Source organism: Macrobrachium nipponense, chromosome 19, assembly GCF_015104395.2.
Source record: "Macrobrachium nipponense isolate FS-2020 chromosome 19, ASM1510439v2, whole genome shotgun sequence".
NCBI classification, from domain to species: domain Eukaryota; kingdom Metazoa; phylum Arthropoda; class Malacostraca; order Decapoda; family Palaemonidae; genus Macrobrachium; species Macrobrachium nipponense.
The window spans coordinates 64,049,999-64,069,464 of NC_061088.1; the positions used below are offsets into that span (position 1 = coordinate 64,049,999).

Consider the following 19,466-nt stretch of genomic DNA (forward strand, 5'->3'; position numbering starts at 1 on the left):
AAAAACACAGAACTCTGATCTCTACCAGCAGACAACCCAGCCAGAACTCACCAACAGCCAATACAGTCGTTAACCATCCAACCGCCAATTACTCTCTCTCTCTCTCTCTCTCTCTCTCTCTCTCTCTCTCTCTCTCTCTCTCTCTCTCTCTCTCTCTCTCTCTCTCTCTCACACACATGCTGTCAAATGGAACTCCATAACTCCTCCATAGCCTCAATAGAGCAGATAATATCCTTGGGGAGGACTGCATTCAAGAGTTCTTCCGTTCTACCTGAGAGACAAGTTGGACATCCCAAGTCTCATTTTCTCGATCATCCTGCAGGTCAAGAAACACCTGCGTTGGAGGAAATCAAGAGACAGGTTGCTGGAAAGTTATTCCCTCAGAACCCAGACCAAAGCTTCTATTCCAATGCATTGGATCAGGGTTGGAATCCCTCTTAGAAGGCAAGGAAATCTCTGGGACATGGTCAAGAGATCATTTACAGTGAGACACAAATGTCAAGGAGTTAAAAGACAATACTTTTGGGTCTTAAAGCCTTATTCACAGTAGTGTTTGGGTGGACGGTAGCAGTCTACTTGGATAATATAACTCCACTAGCATACATAAGCAAGCAAGGGGGGAACCTGCTCTTTTTCCCTCTTCAAGGCAGCAAGGGACCTCATTGTATGGGAAACAGAATCAGACATTAGTCGCCAAATTTGTGCAAGGAAGAATGAATGTATTGGCAGACCAGCTGAGCCGTCAGAACCAAATCATTCACACATGGACATGTGCCTAAACAAATTGGTATTTTCTGCTCAATTGTTCCTTTCTTTCCCAAAAGTGGGCGTGGCTAGTTACCTGCACTAATAACAAAAGAATTGCTACTGTGAATTTCACATTTTTTTTAGCTTACGATACTAGAAACTTTGTTATGTAATTACTTGGTAAGTATATACAAGATCTAATTTTGTACATGCAACTTCCCCGGCAGATATATACTTAGCTTATGTCTCTGACGTCCGACAGAAATTCGAATTTCGCGGCACACGCTGCAGGTAGGTCAGGTGATCTACCCCCCTGCCGCTGGGTGGCAGGAATAGGAACCGTTCCCGTTCTAGAACCAGATTTTCTCTGTCGCGGTAGTGTCAACATATGTTGTTGCTACCTCCTGACTTGATTTTCGTTTTTCATCGCCATCGATCTACTGGGCTGTCTTTTGCAGGGAAGTACTGGGTCTTTGGTTCGGCATACGCTTTTATTAACTTTTTAATGAATTTGGCTTCGAAAATTTCGAAGAATATATGACGTGTAACTACCGAAATTTTCGGTAGACACTCACATAGTTTGCAAGAAAGGGAAATATTAATATTTATTCATTAATATGTGTAATAAGTGTTAGAATTGATTGAGGAAATATACTGACTTCCTACTTTAGGGAGTCGGTAAAACATGTAATTAGATACGTTTTCTTTTTAAAAGTTTTTTAAACAATTCGTACTAACGAGCAATTAGAGTATTAACAGTACTAGTAGTGTTGCATCCTCATCACCTTCTTACTTCGCAGAAACTTCAAATTCATAATTGCAATTTGAAGACAAGGATTGTGGCTCAAAATGCGAGCTATTGAAAGGTAAGAAGTGATTACTAGTGTTCCCCATTGCAGTGGAGGGTGCGTCTGATCGGCTCTGTCTCGCTCCCAGGCCTAGACTCTTTCAAGCCTCCCCAAGCCCAGGGGAGAAGAAATTGTCGAAAGCCGTAAGGGGTTCAGAGAATCCCCACCGGTCAGGCGTCCCCTCGGCAGGTTCTGTAGAGCGTCCAGACTGCCAAGGATAGCCATTGAAAAGGCATCCTTAAAAAAGTGCGTCTCTTCATCTTACATCCGAAAAGACGAAGAATGTATATGTTTTGATGATCTAGCGCAAGAGCAAGAGCCAGCCAGGAACTTAGGAAGCCGCGTTCCAGCAAGCTAGCGTGAGCCACGTTCCAACAGCCAGCAGCGAGCCGCGTTCCAGAAAACAGACTAGCGCGAGCCGCGTTCTAGAAAATTTTTCTTGGCGCAAGGCGCCTTCAAAGAGACGAAGCGCCAGCCTGGCGCAAATTGCAACAGAAAAACAGACGGCTAGAGCAAGGAGCCTTATAGTACAGTGGCAATCAGACCGATCCTTCCATTGAACGTTTCCGGGCAAGAGGCTCTTTCTAAAAAGGGGTCTAGTAGGCGCGCTCGGAACTATCAGGGCGCACGGGACCTTCCACAACAAGCGAACGTTCCAGGAGCGAGTCTCCTTTCTAGCGTGCGGAACATTCCAGGCGCGCGGAACTATCCAGGCGCTAGGCGCAAGGAGCCAGGCGCCAGAATATTCCAAATCTTCTTAAGAGAGAGAGGTCAGTCGCGAGGCTCCTCTTTGAGTAATGCGGACACACTCCTTCATTCATGCTCTTCCCTCGTTATGAAGAGGCAAGCGCTTTGGGAGTTTTTCTTATAAGAATCTCATCGACGTTTGGGTATGATGGCGGATAGGAAATATCTACTTCCTTCCGTAAACCCTACAGACGAACAGGAATTCTGTCTCTTCCGCGATTTATGAGGAAATCACGAAGATTTAAAGAGTTCCTGGATTAACTTCCTTCCTTAAGGAGATATATACTCTTTCTATCATTCTATTAACGAAAAAAAAGGGAACGAAGACAGTAAAAAATTTTCCTTTATCTGCCTCGGCAGGGAAAGAAGGTAGTTGAGTATCTGCTGTATGAGAATACGATACGGCAAATCACACATACCGTAGTTACTTCTTTGTTAGAGCAACTCAATTATCAGTATCCTTCCAGGAATTTCCTAGGAAGGACTACGCTTAAAGGGATTGTTAAGACAACACCTACTTAGCTTCTAGATTTATCGAAGTCTTGTTTCGCTTAAATATGCATTAATAAGAACTTCCTGAAGTTCGATAATTTTATAAGATTCCTGTATTTAATGTAGTAGCTGGCAACTCTGGAAGAGTAAGGCCAGACGGCTAACGGAGACTGCTATCGCGCCTTAGAGACCAACGCAGTAACATGTAGGTGTCGGTCATGAGTGGTTGGTTACATGTCTCTCTCCTGCGGGATGGAATAACTAACCGTGTCTCTCCCCTACAATCGCGGTTTTAGCCTCGGATTGAGGGGATAGTTAAGCAAACATAAATAAAATATTGTCTGCCTTTTGCTAAGAAGCTTTCAATAATAAAGATATTACAACCTTTCAATGCTGTTTACCGTAGGTAACATTATTAAAGGATTCTAACGCAGCGGAACTCTATATTATATGATGCTCTCATGCTTACGAAAGCATGGCTTATTAGAGTACATGCTTAGTGAGAAGATGAATGTAGTAGAAGAGAATTCACTTTAAGACTACGGTATGGTCAAGTCTTATGCGCATACCGAGGTTAACTACAGAATTCCTAGTATCCTTACAAAGGTTTCTTAGATTAATGCTGTTTACCACAATGTGACAGTATTATAAAGGAGTCTAATACGGCAGAGCACGAAATAATATAATTCTCTCATCCTTTCGAGAAACGCGCACAACCTTTTTAGAATCGGATATTGCTCGAGAAGATGGGCGAGTCGGATGGGAAACATTCTCTTAGTGGCAGAAGTTGTTTCCCTGAATGGACTATACTACGTATATAAAAGTTTTTTCCTACTAAGAACGGAATTAACACGTGAAGGATGTCGGGTACCATAAGGGCACAGATGTTCTGGCACATAACCTTAAAAGAACTAGAAGGAAGCGCCAGCCTGGCGCAAAGCGTCAGAAGCGCCAGCCTGGCGCAAATTGCGCCAGAAGCGCCAGCCTGGCGCAATGCGCCAGAAGTACCATCCAAGATATTTTCTCGTTTGTTCATGAAACTTACCCAGCAGATATATATATAGCTGTATTTTCTCCGAAGTCCGACAGAATTTCAAAAAACCCGGCTCACGCAGGTGGGCCTCGGCCAGGTGGTTAGTACCCATTCCCGCCGCTGGGAGGAGGCGGGTGTCAGGAACCATTCCATTTTCTATTCAGATTTTTTTCTGTCGCCGGTGTTGATAACAACTGTTTTCAACACCTCCGTCTAGGATTTTCGAAACTTCTCTGTTACTTGAGTATCCTGTTTGTTTTTTGGTTATCGAACGTGGATTGTGACTAGGCTTACGCTGATAGTGGATTGGATTTGAATTTGGTTTGGTTTTTTCCTTTAACTAAGATGTCTGGGACTAGTTTATCTAGCACCAGAGTGTGTTGTATGGAAGGTTGTAAGGTGAGGCTACCGAAAAGGTTCGGTAGACCCACACACAATATGTAATAATTGTAGAGAACATACGTGTGTTATAAATGGACCGTTGTAAGGAGTGTCCAATGTCTGTCTGATTCGGGTTGGAAGGCTTATGAATCCTATGTGCGGAAATTGGAGCGTGATAGGATACGGAGATCTTCCTCCAGGAGTGTATCAGTCAGTAGAAGTAAGGGTAGTAAGGTTTCTCCTACTATACATTCAGTAGTTGGTACACCTAAATTCCCTTGTTTTTTTTTTTGTGGCCTTCGGGCCCTGAAAATGTTGTGCCTTCGGGCCCTGAAAAATCAGTGGAAGACAATGCCCTTTCTACGATTCTGGAATCAATACGAAACCTAGAATCTAAAGTGCTCGCTTTGGAGGGTAAAAGCATTATTAGTGAACAAAAGTGCAGTGAAAGTGCCCCCAGTGTTGTGGAGGGGGCGTCAGATCGGCCCTATAATGCCTCTAGGCCTGGACCTCTGTCGAACTTCCAAGCCCAGGAAGACGGACATGTCGAAAGCCGCAGGAGGGTTACGGGGAACCCCCACCGATCTGGCGTCCCTTCGGCAGAACCTGTAGACGATCCCCAGGCTGCCAAAGAGTGTGCGAGTGCGCGTATCCTCCGCGAGTGCTTTTCGTCCTCGGAGGCGTCCTCCCTAACAGGAGTTTGGAGCATGAGAAGACGCTCACGTCCTCTGAAAAGAGCTATGACGTTAAATGTCGCACAGGCGGCTATCGTCAGTAGTCTCTCAGAGGAGGGCGCAGAGTCTCTTTGCGCTGCTTCTTCGTTACGGGCTTCGCCTCGAGACTTGGATTACTCTCCACCGCAAAAAAGATCGAAAACTCAAGTGTCGCACAAGCGGCCAGAGTCTTCGATCGCAGTGAAGAAGACGCTTCACGTCCTTTTTTCGCCTGTTGGTTTGCGGTCTTCACCGGAGAGTTTTGCTGCATGGACTCCTCAAAGGAGAATTATGATGTCATCTGACGAGGACGCCTTGGAGCGGCCTATTCGTTCTAAGAATAGAAGAACGGGTCCTGTGAGAAGGGATAGGGCTTCCCCTCGCCCCTTGCCTTCTCATAGGATCAGTTTTTCTCCTGAAAAAGAATCTTTTACTACAAAAGAGTGTTATCAGGTCGATGCAACAACAACTTGCTTCGTTGCTGGCTGAGAGAGAAGTCAGAAATTCGTCCGAGAAGAAAAGATGATAGATTACCGATTAAAAGATCTAAGAGGTCTCCCGCACGGGTGGACCGATCGTCTCTTTCGCCTGTGAGTACTCATTCTATGTTTCCTTGGGGAGACTACATCTCAGACCTCTCCAGTTTTTCCTGAAGGAGAATTGGAAGGACAAAGAAAATTTGGAGACAATTTTGAGGATCCCAAAGGAGGTAAAGGATCACCTAAAGTGGTGGCTCGATCCTGTGAAGCTTTCGGAAGGAACTTCCCTCAAACTTCAGAGCCCCGACCTAGTGTTGTTCTCCGACGCGTCCACCACCGGGTGGGGAGCTACACTAGGGAGGAAGGTGAAGTGTCAGGCACCTGGAGAGGGGAACAGGTGTTCTGGCACATAAATCTCAAAGAACTGGCGGCCATATACTTGGCACTTCAGTTTTTCAAAGAAAAAGTCTCAAACAAGATAGTGCAGATAAATTCAGACAATACCACAGCTCTGTCATACATAAAAAAGCAAGGAGGGACTCACTCGCGATCATTGTTCAACCTAGCAAGAGAGATCTTGTTATGGGCAGAACTCAGAAAGTAACGATTCTAACGAGGTTCGTTGCAGGCGTGGAGAACGTCCGGGCAGATCTCCTCAGTTGGCAGGGTCAAACTGTTGCCGACCGAGTGACTCTGCATCAGGATGTGTGTCGAGAGCTGTGGAAGTTATGGGGACGTCCTCTAGTGGACGTCTTTGCGACAGCGAGAACAAAGAGGCTTCCGTTGTATTGCTTCCCCCGTGCTCGACCCGGGAGTCAGTAGCAATAGATGCACTTCTTTTGGGACTGGACAGGGATGGATCTTTACGCATTTCCCCCGTTCAAGATTCTGGGATAAGTGATGAAAAAGTTTGCAATGTCCAGAAGGGACGAGATTGACGTTAATCGCTCCTTACTGGCCAACAAAGGAGTGGTTCACAGAGGTCATGACCTATGTAGTGGACTTCCCGAGGACATTGCCCATGAGGACAGATCTACTCAAACAGCCCCACTTCGAGAGATACCACGGAAACCTCCCCGCTCTGAGTCTGACTGCATTCAGACTATCAAAAAGTTGGTCAGAGCGAGGGGTTTTTCTAGACCGGTTGTCAAAAGCAATCGCCAATGCGAGAAGAGCTTCCACGCTTGGAGTCTATCAATCGAAGTGGGCTTCGTTTAGGAGCTGGTGCAGAAGAACACGCATTTCCTCTACCACGACCTCTGTGAGCCAAATAGCGGACTTTTTGCTCTACTTGAGAAACGACCTAAAGCTTGCAGTCTCAACAATCAAAGGCTACAGAAGTATGTTATCTGTAGTCTTTAGACATAGAGGAATTGATTTGGCAAATAATAAGGATATCCACGATCTTTTAAGGTCTTTCGAGACTATAAAGATTCCTCAACCTAAGTTACCATCATGGAATTTGGATGTAGTACTTAAATTCCTAATGTCAAATCGGTTTGAACCCCTTCAGAACGCCTCTTTAAGGGATCTTACTAAGAAAACTATTTTCCTAACGACTCTGGCGACGGCGAAGAGAGTTAGTGAAATTCAAGCCTTTAGCAAGCATATTGGTTTTAGGGGACATAATGCTGTTGCTCATTAAGTCCTACGTTTCTAGCGAAAAATGAAAATCCGTCTAACCCTTGGCCCAAAAGTTTTGAGATTAAGGGTATGGCGGAAATCATTGGCCACGAACCAGAGAGAGTCCTGTGCCCTGTCAGGGCTCTCAACTATTTATTTACAAAGAACGAAGGAATGTCGAGGTCCTTCGAGCAACTTATGGTGTTCGGTCAGAAGACCAGATTTGCCGATGTCGAAGAATGCTCTGGCATTCTTCTTGAGAGACACCATTAGACAGGCGCATTCATCTTGCGAAGACAGTGATGTTAAGCTGTTGAAAGTGATGCCCATGAAGTGAGAGATATATCTACCTCGGTAGCTTTCCAAAAGAACATGGCACTCAATGACATTCTGAGTGCCACCTTTTGGCGCAGCAACTCGGTGTTCGCTTCACACTACCTGCGGGATGTGAAGACGACATACGAGAACTGCTATGCGCTTGGACCATACGTCGCAGCAGACACTTTGTTGGGGGCTGGAAGTAGCACTCATCCTACCTGTAGGAAATGGGTAGGTGAGTTTTTATGGATTGTTGTATGGTTGTAAGGTCGTCCGCCTGAGCCGGACTTCCTTTCCTTTAGCCTAAGTGATGTGGGAATGAAAATTGTTAGGCTGGTCAGGTGGTGAATTTTTTACTTCGTTGCCCTCATAGTATGGTCAAATGGTCTAGTCACATTGTGGTCACGCTCCCGTTGACAGATCATCTAGAACTCACCAGCTATATAGGTCACTACCTTGCTGGAGACTCTAGTAAAGCAGTAGCAGACTTGGGTGACAGTAATCACGAAGTCAGCTATGCTAACAGGTAAGGAACCAAGATGTTATTCATCTGCATGTAATATGTTTCCAAAATCCTTTTCTGTCTCTCCCTACCTCCAAAGGTGGGATTCAGCTATATATATATCTGCTGGGTAAGTTTCATGAACAAAATGATATTGTTAAGATACAATAAAGTTTGTTCATACTTACCTGGCAGATATATATAACTCAAAGTACCCACCCACCTCCCCGCAGGAGACAGTGGGAATAGAAAAATCTGAATAGAAAATGGGAATGGTTCCTGACACCCGCCTCCCAGCGGCGGGAATGGGTACTACCACCTGGCCGACCACTGCGTGAGCCGGGAGTTTTGAAATTCTGTCGGACTTCGGAGAAATACAGCTATATATATATCTGCCAGGTAAGTATGAACAAACTTTATTGTATCTTAACAATATCATTTTTAGCGAGTTATTAACCTAAGAGTCCAGTAGTGGTTGGTTTGGTGTTTGCTTCTCACCTCGGTGGTCGCGGGTTCGATTCTCGGCCATTCCATTGAGGAGTGAGAGATGTGGATTTCTGGTGATAGAAGTTCACTCTCGACGTGGTTCGGAAGTCACGTAAAAACACCATACAAACAAACCAGTAGCCTCTCGAAGGCTCGGTAACGGCAAGATTCGTTCCTGATTTCGTTACCCATTTAATCGGAAAGGGGTCGCTTACAAGGAATGATGAAATGAAAATGATTTTTTTTTTTTAATCATTAGGCCAATTCCACGACTCTCTCATATCGCAAAGAGCATCGAGAATCTCTTTTTTCGCCCCTGTTCGCGTTAACAAAAGAGAACCTATTTGGGAACAGACACGGAACGTAATGATCCTTAAAGGTTCGATGCAAGATTTTGCATGTCCGTGAGAACCTTCTCGATCGAAGATAATAACTGTTAACGTATGTCTAACATTTATTGAAAAGAGTTTGAGAACCTGCGAAAGTCTTCATAGATCTCTTCGCAAGGTAGAAGACGAACAGGCTTCCTATAGACTGCTTCCTTTCCTCGACCAAGAGAGGTAGCAATATACGACATCTTTAATTTAAAGAAGGGGAATAAACTTTAGTCTTTTTTCCCCTAGTTATAAATTCTTAACAGATATTAAGATAAATGGGCGTCAAAGGAAGAGAGGATGAATGCCTCATTTTGGCCTTAGAGAGGTTGGATTTACAGAAGTCACGTTCTTCTCACAGCATGTTTCGTAAGGCTTTTCCAAGAGTATCTGGATATTCTATCAGAATCTATTATAAATAGACCTGAAAAACCTCTCCACTCTGAGTCTTTCCACGTGCAGACTGACCAGAAGTGGACATGAATGAGAGGATTTTTCAAGGTAAATGACAAAAATAGTCATGGCTAAGAAAGAAAAATATAGAAATTAAATTTGCTGCAGATCGTGCTAGATGGAATGAGGAAACTGTCCTCTTCCAATACCTCTGTGAACCACATAGCGAGGTTTTTTCTTCACTTTCAGAGGGAAGAATCACCTATGTATATATCTGCTATCAAAGAACGCAGTAAAAGGCTATACTCTGTCTCTACAAGGGTAATTAGAGATAACAGAGGATTAAGATCTTCGGGAGCTATACGATACCGCAATACGACAAGAGTAGGATATCATGTACTTCGAATGGAATTTTTTTTTTGTGGGCCACAGATTCCGTGTTCCGACAAAATGGAACTGCTCCTCATCAAACTTCTTTGAGGAAGTTTATGAAGGAATTCTTTGTTTCTCTTAGCCCTAAACGACCAAGAAGACAAGTGAATTTTTTGTGCATTGGAATCTCGCATCAGATTCAATGGAGACTCGGCAATGGGTTCTTGCCAGCATAGTATGTCTGGCAAAAGAACTAAATCCCTCTATTCCTGACGCAACGCTTTCAGATAGAAGTTTAGTTGCCCAGGCAGGGTACTTACATTTTCATCTACAGAAGAAGAGATGGTTTAAACGTTTGCCTACAGAGTCTTCGGGGTGCGATGAGGGCTCAAAAATGCTTCCCAGAAGGTATTCAGAAGAATACAATAAGAGCTAGAAATCAGGGTTCCGCCCAATTTCAGCTCAGTCTCTCCTTCGACTTCCAGACTCCTTCCCTTCCTTCGGGCAAGGCTAGGAAGATTCCTGCAACGAGGAACCTCATCAACATGTAAGAAGAGATCTCGTTAGCAAAAGAAGTGTTCACGAAGGATCCTCCTCGGAGGAAGACTCTCTCTCGTATTGTTAGATATCCTGTTCGTCTACTGGGTGGTAGCTGACTAAAATCACCTCCCCTTGCCATGGGCCAAAAGCTTCAAAGGGGAAAAATTTTTCTTCCACCCTTCTCCAGTCCTCCTGATAAACTATGTGGTTGTTCAGGACTCTCGGACAATGTAGCGCCAGCCAAGCGCCAAATGCCAATACACGGCGAAAAACGCCAGAGGCGGACAGTTCCAAGGAACTCTGTCATGGCCGGATACTGAGAAGGAGCGGGCCTCCAACCTGGCGCAAATGCGCCAGAGGCGAACAATCGGACAGATATAAGAGTGTCCGATGTGGACATCGCCAGACAGCCTAGAGACTCTTCCAAGCCTCGAAGCTCCAGCAAGTGTGGAGGAGCCAAGCCAGGCGCGAGGCGCCAGCCAGCTCTAGGAGCCAGCCAGCTCTAGGAGCCAGCCAGGCTCTAAGAGCCAGCCAGGCTCTAGGAGCCCAGCCAGGCTCTAGAAGCCAGCCAGGCGCCATCCAGGTGCCAGGCTCCTTCAAGGCTAGGCTCCAGTCAGGATTGAGGATCCATCCAGGCGCAAGGCTCCTTCCAGTAAAGAGAAACCTAAAGCTCTTGTCATGTAAGAGGGCTAGTCCCCCCATTGATAATGATACAAGGTAATGGCTCTGCCATGTAAGTGGGTCAGCCCCCATTGGCACGATCCGAGAAGGCTCTGTCGTGTAAGCGGGCTAGCCCCCATTGACATGATCCAGAAGGGTTTGTCAGTCATAGGTCCCTACCTCGCTGAAACTCTTGAGGCATGCAGACTCAATAGACAGTAATCATGAAAGTTCTTCTGCCAAGCTCCAGGCGCAAGGGGCCAGCCCCAGACGCAAGGCTCCAGCCAGGCGCGAGGCGCTAGCCAGGAGGGAGGAGCCAATCAGGCGCCAGCCAGGCGCGAGGCGCCAGCCAGGGCAAGGCTCCAGCCAGGCTCTAGGCGCCATTCAGGCGCAAAGGCTCCAGCCAGGCGCGAGGCGCTAGCCAGGCTCCAGGCTTCACCAGAAGAGATCTATATCAAAGAATGCCCTGGCCTTCTTTGAGACAATGTGATCTCCTAAGCACTTGACAAGTGCATTGATGATTCCTTCAAACAGCTGAGAATTAAAAGCGCATGAAGTGCGAGCTTTTCGGTATTCTTGTTCTTTCCTTAACAATATGTCATAAGGAACTATTAGCTGTCCACATACGGGAGATGCAACTCTGTGTTGACTTCCCATATCCGAAGGATGTCAAGATAACCTACGAGAGATCCTTCTCTCTTGGTTGATACGTGTCTGCGGATACATTGCTGGGATAGGGAGCCGATACTGATCCTTAACTAGTGAGTTAAATTTTAGTTAACGTCGTGTTTTTTTCTTTGGGTTGTTTGTTTGAAAGGAGTTTGGGATAACTCTTTTCAACTTAAGCACTAAAACCCATCTGTGTTAGGATCAGTGATCGGGATCGGTGTTGCTCCTTAATTATGCCACTAGGCATAGGCATATTGTCATGTAAGAGGCTTTGTCGGAGTAAATGGATAAGACCCCATCGACAGAGCCCACAAGAACTCTTAAGCCATAGGTCACATCCTCTCTGAGGCTCTTGATGGGCGAAGCAGATTCCTAGGCATTAGCCATGGAATCTTCCGCCTGAACAAGTAGGAACCAAGGTTTTATTTATTTATTACCTACAACGTATGTTGTTTACCTGTCTATTCAGTAAATAGTTGTCTCTTACCCACCACCAAGGGTGTCAATCAGCTAAGTATATAATAGGCCGTGGAAGTGCTGTACAAACAAATGATATTGTTAGAATACAATAAAGTTTTGTACATACTTACCCGGCAGATATATACGATGAATGGCCCCCCACCCAGCCTCCCCTCAGGAGACAGGTGGAAGAGAAAATCTGGTTCTAGAACGGAACGGTTCCTATTCCTGCCACCTACCCAAGCGGCCAGGGGGGTAGATCACCTGACCTACCTGCAGCGTGTGCCGCGAAATTCGAATTTCTGTCGGACGTCAGAGACATAAGCTAAGTATATATCTGCCGGGTAAGTATGTACAAAACTTTATTGTATTCTAACAATATCATTTTTATTTTTAAAAAAACCATTTCATTGTTGTTATCTGCAAGAGCAAATTTTAATTATGCATAATGAAACTAATCTTTTCACTAATTCAGCTTGTGACAGGTTTTCAAGAATGACATTGTAGGCTAAGTGATTGATAGTTTTACTTTTACAGTCTTGTAAATTTAACTTGTATTTTTGAAAAGTAAGTTTATGGAAAACTTACATATGGTACAGTATACACAAATATGGTATTGTAAGAAAAATTAGTTATAACATTTTATATAGCATATTTTGCAATATTGCATAAGAGTTTTACTTTTTTAGAGTTTTGTAATAATGACTTGTAACTTTTTCAGAGTGTAGATTTTATTCAGTTACTGAGTGATGGGGGGTCCGAAGATCCAAATCAAGGGGTCTCTGACTGCCTCAGATCCCCGTAAATGTCCAGTTCTTATAATTGGCCAACTCCGTCATCTTACTGCACTGCCATTTAGTGATGTTTCAATGAAGTTGCAGCCAAGAGTTGATGAAGAGGTATGTGTTTTATTGGAAGTAGAAAGATTATACTTTCTAGTGATCCATTTGTAACATAGTCCTAATTCATTATAATATTGGAGAACTTGGATACTAGTTTATTTTTGTTTGCTGTTGTGTAAAAAGTTATAAGTGACTATTTATAACTTATTTTTCATAGTCATAAATGGATTCAATTTAAATTCTCTTTTGGTAAAGATATTACAGTAATACCCTGAACTAAGTGCAAAGAGAATTTTTCCATAAGTTTGGCAGTCTCTAAAAATGCTAATAAATACTTAGTTCTAGAGTTTGAACACTAAATATGATCTTAATCATGCTTCCTAAGTATTAAACCAACTTTTGTTCATGAAACTTACCTGTCAGATATATATATAGCTGTATTTTCTGACGTCCGACACAATTTCAAAACTCGCGGCACACGTAGTGGGCGGCCAGGTGGTAGTACCCATTCCCGCCGCTGGGAGGCGGATATCAGGAACCATTCCCATTTTCTATTCATATTTTTTCTGTCGCCGGTGCTGTAAACAACTGTTTGCAGTACCTCCGTCTAGGATTTTTGGATTATCTTGCTTAAAAGTTTCTGGATTGACTTTTGGTATCGACTCTGGATTGTTGGATTGGCACGCGTAATAGTGGATTGTTTTTTTATTTTGGATTGGCTTTTCTGTGTACATGATGTCAGGATCAAGTACAGGGAGTTTCAGAGTGTGTGTGAGGAGTGAATGTAAGGTGAGGCTTCTTAAACCTTCAGTTGATCCTCACACAGTTTGTATGGAATGCAGGGGGCATGTTTGTGTGGTTGATGATCGGTGCAATGAATGCAGGGATTTGTCAGATGATAAATGGAAGATGTATGAGACCTATCGGCGTAAATTGGAGCGTGATAGAGTCAGGAGGTCTTCCTCCAAGAGCAGTTCTACAAAAGGTAAGGAATGTAACATTTCTCCTCCTCTAACACCGGTAGATTTTGTTCAACCTAATCCTGTGTTGTTGCCTTCGGGCCCTATTGCTGTGTCTTGAGAAGGTAATGCCCTTTCTCTGATTCTCGAGTCTATTCGCGCTCTTGAATCTAAAGTGTTGGCCTTGGAAACTGGCCCTGTGAAAGTTTGTGATCGTGCCCCTAGTGTTGTGGAGGGGGCGTCAGATCGGCCCCATAATGCCTCTAGGCTGAGACCTCTATCGGACTCCCAGGACTCAGGGAGAGGGTATGTCGAAAGCTGCAAGAGGGTTACGGGGGCTCCCCACCGATCTGGCGTCCCTTCGGCAGGCCTTGTTGCTAAGTCCCAGGCTGTCAAGGAGCGCGCACAGGGTCGCGCATCCTGAAGGATTGCTTTTTCGTCCTCCGAAGCCGGCGTCCTCCCCACGCAAGGGGTGGAGCGCTCGGAGAGACTCTCGTCCGCTGAAAAGGACTTTTCGTTTTGAGGACGATCACGTCCTGTATCCAACGCTTTCTTCAGATGACGTTTTTGACGCTTTTCCTCCTCAGAAGAGAGGTAGAGTCTCAACCGACGAGGACGCTGGGTTGCGCGCACAGGCGTGTTCCCCTGAGAAGCAGGTAGCTGTACCTGCGAGAAGGAAGGATGCGTCCCCTCGCCTTCTCGCAGGGTCAGTCCTGCTCCTTCTACTTCGTCACCTACGAAGAAAATCCTTTTGTCCCTTCAGGACCAGATTTCGTCTCTCATGGCTCAAAGGACTCGCCCAGCAGCAGTCGAGCCTAAGCGGAGAAAGGAAGTCAGGCTGCCCGTCAAGAGGACGAAGCAGTCTCCTTCTCTCTCGTCTCGTTTGTCTCTCTCTCCTTCGGATCGTCACCGTTCTCGTTCTCCTGATAGATCTTACGCTCAGCAGGACGCTTTGCGCTTTCGGCAGGACGCTTTTGAGGACGCTCGGCAGGACGCTCTCCGTTCAAAGCAGGACGCTTTTCGGACAAGGCAGGACGCTTTAGAGGACGCTCAGCAGGACGCTTTCCTTGCTAAGCAGGACGTCTTTCGAGAGAAGCAGGACGCTTTTGGCGCCTCTCGTCAGGAAGCTCGTGCTTCCTCTCGTAGGGACGTGTCTAATAGTAAGACAGTCCCCGTCGTTTCAAAGGACGCTCAACGCTCCCAAGACGTTCGTCCTTCAACAAGTTTTAAGGATCGTCGTAAGGACGAGTCCGTGCCTGAAGCGTTAACTTCTAAGCAAAGGAAGGATCAGCGGAAGTCTTTGTTTAAACCTAAGCCTGCTGGACGTACGCCCTCTCCGGATGGACGATCTCCAGTTCCTCTTAGAGAAGAAGGGGAACATAGTAGTCCAGCGAGCTCAGTCGAAGAGGAACCTCCTGTAGCTTCGTCTGTCTCCGACTATAAGGTTCTTATGCGGCTGTTACGTTCGTCCTTCGGGGATAAGTTTCAGCCGGCAGCCCCTAGGTCTCCTCCCTCTCAACTTTCGTCTTCTAAGTCATTCAAGACTCCTGAGTTTGTCGAGATGAAGACTTCGCTTTCAACCAAGAGGGCTTTCAAGAAGCTCCAAGACTTTGTCTCGAAGGAAGGACCAGGGCAAGACCACTTTCGCCCTTCCTCCCTCTAGACTCGCCGGGAAAGGAGGCATTTGGTATGAAACCAAGGAGGACGTGGGGGTGAAGGTTCCTTCGTCCGCACTTGGGGACTTCTCCATCTTAGTAGACGCCCAGAGGAGGTCCCTCTCATCATCTGCAAAGGTGTCCTGGACTCCTGCAGAGACGGACTACCACTTGAAAGGACTGCTGCGCACGTTGGGAGTCTTCAATTTCTTAGACTGGTGCTTGGGAGTTCTGGACCTTCAGTCTAGAAGCCCTGAATCTCTCAGTCTGGGGGAGCTGTCCAGCGTGTTCGTCATGTATGGACAAGGCCGTCAGGGGTGGTTCGGAAGAGCTGGTTTCTCATTTTGGAACAGCTTTCCTTAAGAAAAGAGCTCTTCTTTGTAATTTTACCGCAAGGTCGGTTTCTCCCGCTCAGAAAGCGGAATTGCTCTTTTCGCCTCTTTCGGACCATCTCTTCCCCCAGGCTATGGTGAAAGATCTTTGCGACTAGTTTGCAGGAGAAGGCGCCCTTTCCCCAGGACCTCTTAGCACAGTCTTCAAGGCGCCCGGCAGTTCCTTCTACATCTTCGTTTGTGAGACCCCCGAAGAAAGTTAAACCCTTTCGCGGAGCACCCCCCTCGAGAGCAGCTGCTCGAGGGAGAGGTTTTTCAAGAGGAAGAGCTTCATTTAAACCAAAAACTACCAAATGAAGATCTTGTCCTTCAGACGTCAGTCGGGGCCAGACTGAAGTTCTTTGCGGATGCATGGAGGCAGAGAGGGGCGGACCCTTGGACTCTCAAGATCATAGAGCAAGGGTACAAGATCCCCTTTTTACATCCTCCTCCTCTAACATCAACTCCCAGAGACCTCTCTCCGTCTTATCAGGGAGAGAAGAAAAGCATCCTTTTCGATCTTTTAGACCAGATGGTCGAAAAAAGAGCGGTGGAGCAAGTCGTGGACCTGGGGTCACCGGGCTTCTACAACAGGATTTTCCTGGTGCCGAAGCAGTCGTCGGGTTGGTGGCGCCCAGTCCGGATGGTGAGCAGGCTCAATCTTTTTGTGGAGAAAAGCAAGTTCAAGATGGAGACGCCTCAGTCAGTGCTAGGAGCCTTGAGACCTGGCGACTGGATGGTGTCTCTAGACCTGCAGGACGCGTACTTTCACGTCCCCGTCCACCCTCTTTCAAGGAAGTACCTGAGATTCGTCTTAGGCAACAAAGTTTGGCAATTCAGAGCTCTTTGTTTCGGTCTCAGCTCGGCTCCGATGGTTTTTACAGTAATAATGAGGAATGTAGCGAGGTGGCTGCATTCTTCAGGGATCAGGATATCTCTATACAGTAAGTCCTCGGGTTACGCCGGTCTCGACTTACGATGTTTTGTGGTTACGAACGTGCCCCCATAAAAATATAAAAAATAATATTTTGCGTCGTTCCGTCTTACGCGGTTTAGCGTCGTAAGCGACGTAAACAAACGCGAACTATTTCCGGGCGCACGGCGGAAGAATACGCTTTGTGGGGGAGAGGACGGCGTCGCTTCGCTACGCTCATTCCTGGCCCATACGCCATTTTGGTTGTTTACACTGCCTCTCTCTCCCTCGTGTTGTATCGTTTTTGTAACTTTTTGCTCTTTGTTATGGCTCCCAAGCGCAAGGCGGACTCTTCTGATGGTAGTGCATCGAAGAAAAAAAAGGCCATCACCATGGAAATTAAAGTGGACATTATAAAGCGATCTGAGAAGGGAGAAACGCCAACAAACATTGGCCGCTCGCTTGGCCTTGGCCGTTCGACCGTTGCTACCATTATCAAAGATAAAGAGCACATCGTTGAACATGTGAAAGGATCTGCTCCTATGAAAGCGACAGTGATAACTAAGCAGCGTAGTGGTCTAATAATTGAAATGGAAAGGTTATTGGTGCTTTGGTTGGAAGACCAAAATCAACGGCGTATCCCAGTCAGCCTTATGGTGATTCAGGAGAAGGCGAAAAGATTGTTTGAAGCGTTGAAAAAAGAAAAGGGGGAGGGAAGTGAAAGTGAAGAGTTTATGGCTAGTAGGGGTTGGTTTATGCGATTTAAAGCTCGGGCCAATTACCATAACCTTAAAGTGCAAGGTGAAGCTGCTAGTGGGGATGAGAAAGCAGCGAGTGAATTTCCTAAAGCGTTGTCTGAGATAATTAAGGAGGGGGGTTATTCTGCTCAGCAAGTGTTTAACGTAGACGAGACAGGTTTGTTTTGGAAACGTATGCCTAACCGCACTTACATCGCCAAGGAGGAGAAGTCAGCACCCGGTCATAAAGCCAGCAAGGAGAGGCTAACTTTACTTCTTGGGGGTAATGCTGCTGGCGACTTCAAACTGAAGCCCTTGTTGGTGTATCAGGCTGAAAATCCAAGGGCACTCAAGGGCATTTGGGAGGGTCAACTACCAGTAATTTGGAAGTCCAACAAGAAGGCATGGGTGACACTTGCAGTGTTTCAGGACTGGTTCGTAAACCATTTTGTTCCAAGTGTGGAGCGGTATTGCGCCTCCAAGGGTATCCCCTTTAAGGTGTTGCTAGTGCTGGACAATGCCCCTGGACACCCTGCCCAGCTGGGAGACTTCAACCCTAATGTCAAGGTGGTTTACCTTCCACCTAATACCACGGCCCTTTTACAGCCTATGGACCAAGGAGTGATTGCTTTGTTCAAGGCCTACTACCTACGAAGGACAATTGCTATGGCTTTACAGGCAACTGAAACCAAGAAGGACTTGACTCTGAAGGACTTTTGGAAATCCTACAAAACTCTTGATGCTGTAAAGAACATTGCTAATTCCTGGAGGAGGTTAAGCAAACAAACATGAATGGTGTCTGGAAGAAAATTTGTCCTCAATTTGTGAATGATTTCCATGGGTTTGAGGACACAGTTCAGCTAGTTGTCCCTCTTAATGAGAGAATGCCTTGATGAAGTCATTGGGCTTCAGCACGGCATATCATTCCCGTGCTGAAGCGTGGTGACGGGCAAGAGGGCTCTCGAACTGGGAATGAATTTTTGTTTTTCCTCAGTTTGTGACTCTAAATTTCTCTCATCCTATTTCTATTACTTATAATTGTTTCATTCTTCTTCATATTTATCAACTTTCTCCAACCTTGCTGTCAAAACTCTTACCCATTTCACTGTCCGAAGATGATTTTTGGGGGACATCATATCCGGGATTGGAAATTTTTTCAAAATCAATTGTGGGAGCTGTGGTGGTCTTGCCAACTACCCGATAATGTTTGGACACCTTGGAATGTCAGTATTTCCATACTGGCATGCGGGACTATTCTCCAACCAAAACTTGGCCTTCGGATTCCAGGGGTTGGCCGGTTTCATAGAGATAGGACTCTCGGCATTCTGTCCGGTTTGCCTGCCACTATGATTAGAGTGGGGATGATTGTATTCCTGTAATGCTCTCAGTCCCATCAAGCGGGTTTGGCATACACTTGAGCCACTCTAATCATAGTGGTACCATCCCTTTGTGGTAGGGTAGGGAGTGGACATTTGGGAAGCAGCTCTCGCAGGTGTCATTGGTGGAGAAATTAATTTCATGATAGGGTAAGGTGTTCTCTTTTGGGATGTCAGACAGTCCCCCCCCCCCCCCCCCCCCCCCCCCCCCCCCCCCCCCCTTAATTTTTTTTCTTTCCCCCAACTAATTTAATGACGGAAATTAATGTTTCTAATACCCCTGATCGATGGCGAACCTCAGACACTGTTGACGACCTCTGCTAATTTAATTAGGGAAAACTCTGTTGATGACCTCGGAACTAGGAAGGACCATTCTATTGATATTCCAAAATTGAGTAATCTGGGTAACGCAAGGAAACTTCGAATCCTTCATGTTACCCCAAATTCCAATAGAGACAAATTATGATAATATATATAAAGAATTTAAGTGTTATGGATCTATAACAGAAATAAGAATGAAACTGGAAGATACAAAATGGGATTCATGGATATCTTACAATAGTCATGATGAAGCATTTAATGCAATATGTAATGTTAATAATATCAAAATTAATAACTTGAATATAATGCTGCTCTTTGCGACAAGGTACCAAAGGATTGGATGTTTATAGACCTGCGGACTGGTTTGAAAAAGATGCTGATTTAGTTATGCCTTCCCAGAGGAAGCCAAAACCACCGATGTGGCTTGTAGCTGAATCTCAGGGGGTTACAGGGAAC

General features: G+C 45.7%; 1 protein-coding gene across 3 annotated transcripts in view; it reads left to right on the top strand.

Moving 5' to 3' along the window:
* LOC135217527 (probable aminopeptidase NPEPL1) overlaps window positions 1-19,466 on the top strand; it is a 143,372-nt gene that overhangs the window by 32,881 nt on the left and 91,025 nt on the right. For all 3 annotated transcript variants that reach the window (XM_064253503.1, XM_064253495.1, XM_064253510.1), the window contains exon 2: window positions 12,558-12,735. In XM_064253503.1, the coding sequence (XP_064109573.1) occupies window positions 12,586-12,735 (150 nt within the window). In that variant the 5' untranslated portion in view covers window positions 12,558-12,585. The remainder of the gene's footprint in view (window positions 1-12,557; window positions 12,736-19,466) is intronic.